This window comes from Guillardia theta (genome assembly GCF_000315625.1).
Source record: "Guillardia theta CCMP2712 unplaced genomic scaffold GUITHscaffold_156, whole genome shotgun sequence".
Classification (NCBI taxonomy): Eukaryota; class Cryptophyceae; order Pyrenomonadales; family Geminigeraceae; genus Guillardia; species Guillardia theta.
Window position 1 is genome coordinate 13,809 of NW_005434518.1, and position 8,849 is coordinate 22,657.

The 8,849-nt window shown below is 59.7% G+C and overlaps 2 protein-coding genes across 2 annotated transcripts; both read left to right on the forward strand.

The window, feature by feature from the left end:
- Window positions 1-1,375: 1,375 nt before the first annotated feature.
- On the forward strand, window positions 1,376-1,954 carry GUITHDRAFT_44127 (hypothetical protein; the record flags this gene model as incomplete). The annotated part of the gene is made up of 1 exon (XM_005820986.1): window positions 1,376-1,954. A coding segment is annotated over one exon (579 nt), but the record flags the coding sequence as incomplete, so codon positions are not given.
- A 4,798-nt stretch (window positions 1,955-6,752) lies between these two features.
- On the forward strand, window positions 6,753-7,778 carry GUITHDRAFT_119734 (hypothetical protein; the record flags this gene model as incomplete). The annotated part of the gene is made up of 4 exons (XM_005820987.1): window positions 6,753-7,133; window positions 7,178-7,279; window positions 7,615-7,682; window positions 7,736-7,778. The coding sequence occupies 4 exons, from the start codon at window positions 6,753-6,755 to the stop codon at window positions 7,776-7,778; spliced, it is 594 nt and encodes a 197-aa protein (XP_005821044.1).
- Between the last annotated feature and the right edge of the window lie 1,071 nt (window positions 7,779-8,849).

The window sequence follows — 8,849 nt, forward strand, 5'->3', positions numbered from 1 at the left end:
GCAACCTGTCATTCGATCTGATGATATTCTTCACTCTCTGCACGGGGAGAGTAGCAGAGGAGTTCTCCCCCTTCTCCGCCCTCTCCGCCTTCTCCCCTTTCTCCATTTTGTCGATCCCCACCGCCCGTTGGGCTAGACTTCAGCCCCAGGCACGCGATTCACGAGCAACCTGCCAGGAAAACAGCAAGAGATGAGAAGAAAGATACGGCGGGAACGCTGAAGAACTTCAATGACTGTGAAGTGAGACTAGCTCACTTGATGGGCTCAAATGAGTTTGCGCAACTCGACTGAACTCTTGCACAGCAATATGAGCAGAGACACGAGGGGAGGGGAGGGGAGGGGAGGGGAGCGACTGAAGAGGAGAGGGAGAGACTGATGGGTAAGGGGGAGAAGAGGAAGGGGAGGAGGAGAAAGAGGAGGAGGAGAGGGAGAGACTGATGGGTAAGGGTGAGAAGAGGAAGGGGGGGAGGAGGAGCAGGAGAAGGAGAGGGAGAGACTGATGGGTAAGGGTGAGAAGAGGAAGGGGAGGAGGAGCAAGAGGAGGAGGAGGATCAAGGCAGGGGCCCTGCGCCGTCGCGGCTATGGAGCAGAGCGTGTGCGCTGATAACTAATGGGTGCAGAAGGGAAGCAGAGTAACGATCCAACTAACAGGTTTTAGTAAACTTATTTTACAATACTAAAATTCAAAAAAAAAGACAAAGTAATTGAGTACCCATGATTTGATCCAATAATTTTGGGGTGATTAGAAACAAGGGGTACCTCGTTCTACCATTTGAGCTCTTTGGCAGTGAACTGAGCCGCTCAGGGCGCCGCCCCGCCGGGGCCTCAGCCGGGGCCGGGCGGCCGGCCCGGCGGGCCGCATCGTACTAGCAAAAGCGGCCTGAGCCGGCCGCTCAGCGGGCGGGCCCCGCCTGCGGCGGAACTCGAGGTAGCCGGGCCGCCGGATGATTCAGCCGGGGCCACGGTTGCCAACCGTGAAGTTGACAGTGGCAGATGGTCCGATCGGACGGTGACTGAGCCTGTCAGTTCCGGGCCCGCCGGGCCCGCGGCCCGGCTTCAAGTTTTTCAAGTTCGGATTATGACGTGGGATTTTTCCTACTTTGAACAGGGGAGCAGCTCTGGGAGCAGCTGAGCAATGCGGGAGGGGCTTCAGCTATGCCAGGTCGGCCTTCTTGTGCTGGTGTTGCTGGCAGTGATGGGAGGTAGAGATGAAAGATGGCAGACGGCAAACATGCGCAAGTATGAGGCTGTTGCACCTGAGAAGAATCAAACTACGAACATCGCAAAGAGTGACAACGTTTCAGCTTTCAGCGCAGAAGGAGGATGGAAGGTTGTCGGTTACTATCGCGGAAGCGGCGAATGGGATCGCATTCCACAACGATGGACAAGTCAAGTTGGTCAAGACAGAACTATCGTGGATATCTTTGGCGGTAAGAGAGGTGGATACTTCATCGATCTGGCTAGCAATGATGCAGTTGCACTGAGTAACACCTTGACGTTGGAGCAAGAGTATGGTTGGAATGGCTTGTGCATCGAACCCAACCCACGCTACCTACAAGGGCTGCTGAGAAGGAAGTGTAAGTTGGCAGTCGCCGTCGCTACTGCCATGACGGGTGAAAAAGTGTCTTTTGCTATGAGGGATGAGTTTGGTGGAATCGTCGGAAATGATTTTGATAACAAACAAGTCAGAGGATCTGTGATGAACTTTACGTCTGTAAGCATCACCAAACTATTTCAAGACTTCCAAGTACCCGAAGTTGTCGATTATCTGTCGTTGGATATTGAGGGCGCTGAATATCATACTTTCAAAGATTTTCCTTGGCACAAGTACAAGTTTTTGACTATGACGGTCGAGCGCCCAAAAAAGCTTGCGCCCATTTTGAAAGCGAATGGTTACATTTATGTCAAGATGCATGGTGGATTTGGCGACATGCTTTATGTACACAAATCCCTACCGAATATTGGAGATGTTCTAAGGAAATATGGAAATAAGAACGCAAAGCAGGGTTGATTCCATGTGAAATGATGACAAGCACAGGCTCGTACATTGAAAGCTTTCAACTGATTGTTTCGATTCAACACGTACATCCTCCCTTGTGAAAACATACCGAAGCATGATATACGCGGCCCGGTCATATCAGGATCCCCGAAGTTGATTACAATAGTTACCAATCCGGACACTGTCGCTCAAGCTGCCCTGAGGCTTTCCTATGCACTTGAAGATATCATACAGGCCTGCGATCTGGCATCGATGACAAACTTCAAGATTCAGTTCCTGGCACAGATGGGCGTATTTCGATTGCACTGGAAGATCGATCTCACATCCGTGAATGACGCCTTTTTTACCTCAAACCTCGCCAGCATCTGAACCTTGTGATCACAAACATGCCCACGACGAATAACAAAAACTGGAAACAACAGCGGGTGCGCTTTGAGACATGCGAGCAGCAGGAGGAGGACGCGACGGGATCAAGCTCCGAGACACGAGGCAAAAGCTTGCGGGGGAGGGGAGGAAGAGCGTTCTCAATACTGCAAGGCAGCATGTTTGTATCGTACGGGCTGTACGGCTACTTGACTTGGTTGACGCATGTCTTGATCCAGAGCGACTCATCCACTGCGACCGTTTGTGCCTCGATCTTATCTGAGGAGGCACATCCGTCTTCGAAATCGAGCCCTTTCGTCCCACGAGGCCGCCTGCGGCCACAAACCCCACGCATGTGCGCCCTTCCCGCTTCTCATGGGGGCGTATCTCAAGCCTCCCAAGCCTTTCTCGCACCGCTTCGTACCCGCTGACCTGCTTCAGCCATGACGCCAGCCGTCCCTGCCTGCCCCTATAAGATCACCAGGACAAGGCCAGAGCCTCGGCTCACGCTTGCCATCCCGCACTCCCTCCCAGCCTGACCATGACCTGCTCTCCTGCTTCTATCGTCCTCGTCGAGTCTAGCGTCCGGTGGTACCTCCCCGCCTCCTGCCTCCCTTCAAGCTCCCGGCCCAAGCGGCTCCTCCTCAGCCCCGACCAGCTCCGCTACCTCGAGCGCCTCCAGGACAAGCAGCGGCTGGCCAGCTCGGAGACCTGTGCGCAAGGGGAGGAGGACGCTGGGGCGGCTCGCGGCGGCAGGACGTCAGAGTCGAGACAGGCGTCAGCGGCAAGGCCGAGCCTGCTTGACGAGATAGGCAGAGTGCGGGAGAGCAGGGGGGCGACCGCCCGGAGACAGCGAGACGGGAGGAAGAGGAGGGCCCCGGAGGCGGGGAGAGCGGAGGAGGAGTGTAGCCGCGAGCTTGCGGTGTGCGGGGAGAAGTGCATGTAATGTAATAGCTTGTGAATAGAGTGTGAATGCGCAAGGCCAGACTGAAACGCTCCGCCCCATGATGGCGGGGGCTGAGTTGATGATTGTGCTGCACTGCGGGGGGGCTTGGGGTTGGAAGAAGGTGCTGCCTGAGAGTAGTGGCTGTTTATGTAGTATGCGTTGGTCTATTCACAGACTGGGGCATCACGGGAGGGGTACTAAGTGAGTGTGAGGGGAGCTTTGAGTCTGCCGTTGCATGCTCGTGTCAGCTCGGATCGCTCAGGTGGCTGAGGGAGGCGCTTGGCACGTCGCTTGCCATCCCGGGCTGGTGATACGTCTAGATGCAAACCCGCCTCTTCTCCAGCTTCTTTCAATCAGAGAACACGCTCATGACTGGGCTGAAGCTGCGGGGTAGGAGGGGGGGCGCGCACACTCAGATCGGTTTGCTGTAGACGCTCGCGTGCTGAAGCGCTACAGGTGCCCGACGGCCTCAAGCACCACGACATGCTCGTTCCGATGGACAAGCTCGGGCGCCATTGCCTGAGGTCTCAACTTCGTTTGCGACCTTTTGAGGCTCGTGACCGGTCACGAGGACCAGACTGGGATTGGAAGCGAAAAGCCTCACCTTGAGGCTGACTTGCATGGCCTCCGCATCGCAATGACCTCTTCTCGTTACCGGGCGGCACCCGCCAAGGAGGCCTAAACCTCAACCGCTCAGCCCCAGGCCTACTCTCTCCGTGCCACACTCGTGACTTTTGCCTGTACGCCCCCGCAACTAGTCGCATGTAAGCCATCGCACTTGCGACACCCTCAAGCAAGCTGCTGCCGCCCCCTCCCTCCCATGGTAGCCAAGTCCGTCGTCCTCGTCGAGTCTAGCGTCCGGTGGTACCGCCCCGCCTCCTGCCTCCCTTCAAGCTCCCGGCCCAAGCGGCTCCTCCTCAGCCCCGACCAGCTCCGCTACCTCGAGCGCCTCCAGGACAAGCAGCGGCTGGCCAGCTCGGAGACCTGTGCGCAAGGGGAGGAGGACGCTGGGGCGGCTCGCGGCGGCAGGACGTCAGAGTCGAGACAGGCGTCAGCGGCAAGGCCGAGCCTGCTTGACGAGATAGGCAGAGTGCGGGAGAGCAGGGGGGCGACCGCCCGGAGACAGCGAGACGGGAGGAAGAGGAGGGCCCCGGAGGCGGGGAGAGCGGAGGAGGAGTGTAGCCGCGAGCTTGCGGTGTGAGGGGCAGAAGTGCATGTAATGTAATAGCTTGTGAATAGAGTGTGAATGCGCAAGGCCAGACTGAAACGCTCCGCCCCATGATGGCGGGGGCTGAGTTGATGATTGTGCTGCACTGCGGGGGGGCTTGGGGTTGGAAGAAGGTGCTGCCTGAGAGTAGTGGCTGTTTATGTAGTATGCGTTGGTCTATTCACAGACTGGGGCATCACGGGAGGGGTACTAAGTGAGTGTGAGGGGAGCTTTGAGTCTGCCGTTGCATGCTTGTGTCAGCTCGGATCGCTCAGGTGGCTGAGGGAGGCGCTTGGCACGTCGCTTGCCATCCCGGGCTGGTGATACGTCTAGATGCAAACCCGCCTCTTCTCCAGCTTCTTTCAATCAGAGAACACGCTCATGACTGGGCTGAAGCTGCGGGGTAGGAGGGGGGGCGCGCACACTCAGATCGGTTTATTGTAGACGCTCGCGTGCTGAAGCGCTACAGGTGCCCGACGGCCTCAAGCACCACGACATGCTCGTTCCGATGGACAAGCTCGGGCGCCATTGCCTGAGGTCGCAACTTCGTTTGCGACCTTTTGAGGCTCGTGACCGGTCACGAGGACCAGACTGGGATTGGAAGCGAAAAGCCTCAAGTTCGGATCGCCTTGAGGCTGACTTGCATGGCCTCCGCATCGCAATGACCTCTTCTCGTTACCGGGCGGCACCCGCCAAGGAGGCCTAAACCTCAACCGCTCAGCCCCAGGCCTACTCTCTCCGTGCCACACTCGTGACTTTTGCTGTACGCCCCCGCAACTAGTCGCATGTAAGCCATCGCACTTGCGACACCCTCAAGCAAGCTGCTGCCGCCCCCTCCCTCCCATGGTAGCCAAGTCCATCGTCCTCGTCGAGTCTAGCGTCCGGTGGTACCGCCCCGCCTCCTGCCTCCCTTCAAGCTCCCGACCCAAGCGGCTCCTCCTCAGCCCCGACCAGCTCCGCTACCTCGAGCGCCTCCAGGACAAGCAGCGGCTGGCCAGCTCGGAGACCTGTGCGCAAGGGGAGGAGGACGCTGGGGCGGCTCGCGGCGGCAGGACGTCAGAGTCGAGACAGGCGTCAGCGGCAAGGCCGAGCCTGCTTGACGAGATAGGCAGAGTGCGGGAGAGCAGGGGGGCGACCGCCCGGAGACAGCGAGACGGGAGGAAGAGGAGGGCCCCGGAGGCGGGGAGAGCGGAGGAGGAGTGTAGCCGCGAGCTTGCGGTGTGGGGGCAGAAGTGCATGTAATGTAATAGCTTGTGAATAGAGTGTGAATGCGCAAGGCCAGACTGACACGCTCCGCCCCCGCATCTTCAGGACGACGCCGTCACGGTGATGGCGGCTATGCGGATGCTGGCGGGGAGTCCGAGAGGGCTCAGTGAAGCGGGGGAGCGAGCTGCGTGTATGGGTAGAGGGGGTAGAGGCTGGGTATGCTTGTGCCACTGCGTAGGGGCGGGAGAGTGGAAGAAGGCCCTGCCTGGCGGAGGCGGGCAGGCCTCGAGGGCTTGGGAGGGAGAAAGGGAGGAGGCTTGGGAGAAGGCACGGGCAAGAAGGCATGAGAGGAGGGGCGAGAGCTTGGGAGTCGGGCAGTGGGAGCTGAAGGGGTCGGGTGAGCGATGGTATCTCTAGTAGTATATCTGGTTTGGTATCTTTCCTTCCCGGCGTCTCTACCCCAGGCCTCCTCCCCTGCGCCTCCATGAGCAGGTCGGGCAGCGGGTGCGCCTTGAGACATGCGAGCAGCAGGAGGAGGACGCGACGGGATCAAGCTCCGAGACACGAGGCAAAAGCTTGCGGGGGAGGGGAGGAAGAGCGTTCTCAATACTGCAAGGCAGCATGTTTGTATCGTACGGGCTGTACGGCTACTTGACTTGGTTGACGCATGTCTTGATCCAGAGCGACTCATCCACTGCGACCGTTTGTGCCTCGTGACTCGGGTCACACGGACAAGTAGAGTACTGCCCCTATTGAGATCCGATCTTATCTGAGGAGGCACATTCGTCTTCGAAATCGAGCCCTTTCGTCCCACGAGGCCGCCTGCGGCCACAAACCCCACACATGTGCGCCCTTCCCGCTTCTCATGGGGGCGTATCTCAAGCCTCCCAAGCCTTTCTCGCACCGCTTCGTACCCGCTGACCTGCTTCAGCCATGACGCCAGCCGTCCCTGCCTGCCCCTATAAGATCACCAGGACAAGGCCAGAGCCTCGGCTCACGCTTGCCATCCCGCACTCCCTCCCAGCCTGACCATGACCTGCTCTCCTGCTTCTATCGTCCTCGTCGACTCTAGCGTCCGGTGGTACCGCCCCGCCTCCTGCCTCCCTTCAAGCTCCCGGCCCAAGCGGCTCCTCCTCAGCCCCGACCAGCTCCGCTACCTCGAGCGCCTCCAGGACAAGCAGCGGCTGGCCAGCTCGGAGACCTGTGCGCAAGGGGAGGAGGACGCTGGGGCGGCTCGCGGCGGCAGGACGTCAGAGTCGAGACAGGCGTCAGCGGCAAGGCCGAGCCTGCTTGACGAGATAGGCAGAGTGCGGGAGAGCAGGGGGGCGACCGCCCGGAGACAGCGAGACGGGAGGAAGAGGAGGGCCCCGGAGGCGGGGAGAGCGGAGGAGGAGTGTAGCCGCGAGCTTGCGGTGTGAGGGGCACAAGTGCATGTAATGTAATAGCTTGTGAATAGAGTGTGAATGCGCAAGGCCAGACTGACACGCTCCGCCCCGTGATGGCGGGGGCTGAGTTGATGATTGTGCTGCACTGTGGGGGGGCTTGGGGACGGAAGATGGTGCTGCCTGAGAGCAGAGGCTGTTTATGTAGTATGCGTTGGTCTACTCTCAGACTGGGGCATCACGGGAGGGGTACTAAGTGAGTGTGAGGGGAGCTTTGAGTCTGCCGTTGCATGCTTGTGTCAGCTCGGATCGCTCAGGTGGCTGAGGGAGGCGCTTGGCACGTCGCTTGCCATCCCGGGCTGGTGATACGTCTAGATGCAAACCCGCCTCTTCTCCAGCTTCTTTCAATCAGAGAACACGCTCATGACTGGGCTGAAGCTGCGGGGTAGGAGGGGGGGCGCGCACTCTCAGATCGGTCTGCTGTAGACGCTCGCGTGCTGAAGCGCTACAGGTGCCCGACGGCCTCAAGCACCACGACATGCTCGTTCCGATGGACAAGCTCGGGATCCATTGCCTGAGGTCGCAACTTCGTTTTCGACCTTTTGAGGCTCGTGACCGGTCACGAGGACCAGACTGGGATTGGAAGCGAAAAGCCTCAAGTTCGGATCGCCTTGAGGCTGACTTGCATGGCCTCCGCATCGCAATGACCTCTTCTCGTTACCGGGCGGCACCCGCCAAGGAGGCCTAAACCTCAACCGCTCAGCCCCAGGCCTACTCTCTCCGTGCCACACTCGTGACTTTTGCTGTACGCCCCCGCAACTAGTCGCATGTAAGCCATCGCACTTGCGACACCCTCAAGCAAGCTGCTGCCGCCCCCTCCCTCCCATGGTAGCCAAGTCCGTCGTCCTCGTCGAGTCTAGCGTCCGGTGGTACCGCCCCGCCTCCTGCCTCCCTTCAAGCTCCCGGCCCAAGCGGCTCCTCCTCAGCCCCGACCAGCTCCGCTACCTCGAGCGCCTCCAGGACAAGCAGCGGCTGGCCAGCTCGGAGACCTGTGCGCAAGGGGAGGAGGACGCTGGGGCGGCTCGCGGCGGCAGGACGTCAGAGTCGAGACAGGCGTCAGCGGCAAGGCCGAGCCTGCTTGACGAGATAGGCAGAGTGCGGGAGAGCAGGGGGGCGACCGCCCGGAGACAGCGAGACGGGAGGAAGAGGAGGGCCCCGGAGGCGGGGAGAGCGGAGGAGGAGTGTAGCCGCGAGCTTGCGGTGTGGGGGCAGAAGTGCATGTAATGTAATAGCTTGTGAATAGAGTGTGAATGCGCAAGGCCAGACTGACACGCTCCGCCCCCGCATCTTCAGGACGACGCCGTCACGGTGATGGCGGCTATGCGGATGCTGGCGGGGAGTCCGAGAGGGCTCAGTGAAGCGGGGGAGCGAGCTGCGTGTATGGGTAGAGGGGGTAGAGGCTGGGTATGCTTGTGCCACTGCGTAGGGACGGGAGAGTGGAAGAAGGCCCTGCCTGGCGGAGGCGGGCAGGCCTCGAGGGCTTGGGAGGGAGAAAGGGAGGAGGCTTGGGAGAAGGCACGGGCAAAAAGGCATGAGAGGAGGGGCGAGAGCTTGGGAGTTCGGCATTGGGAGCTGAAGGGTCGGGTGAGCGATGGTATCTCTAGTAGTATATCTGGTTTGGTATCTTTCCTTCCCGGCGTCTCTACCCCAGGCCTCCTCCCCTGCGTCTCCATGAGCAGGTCGGGC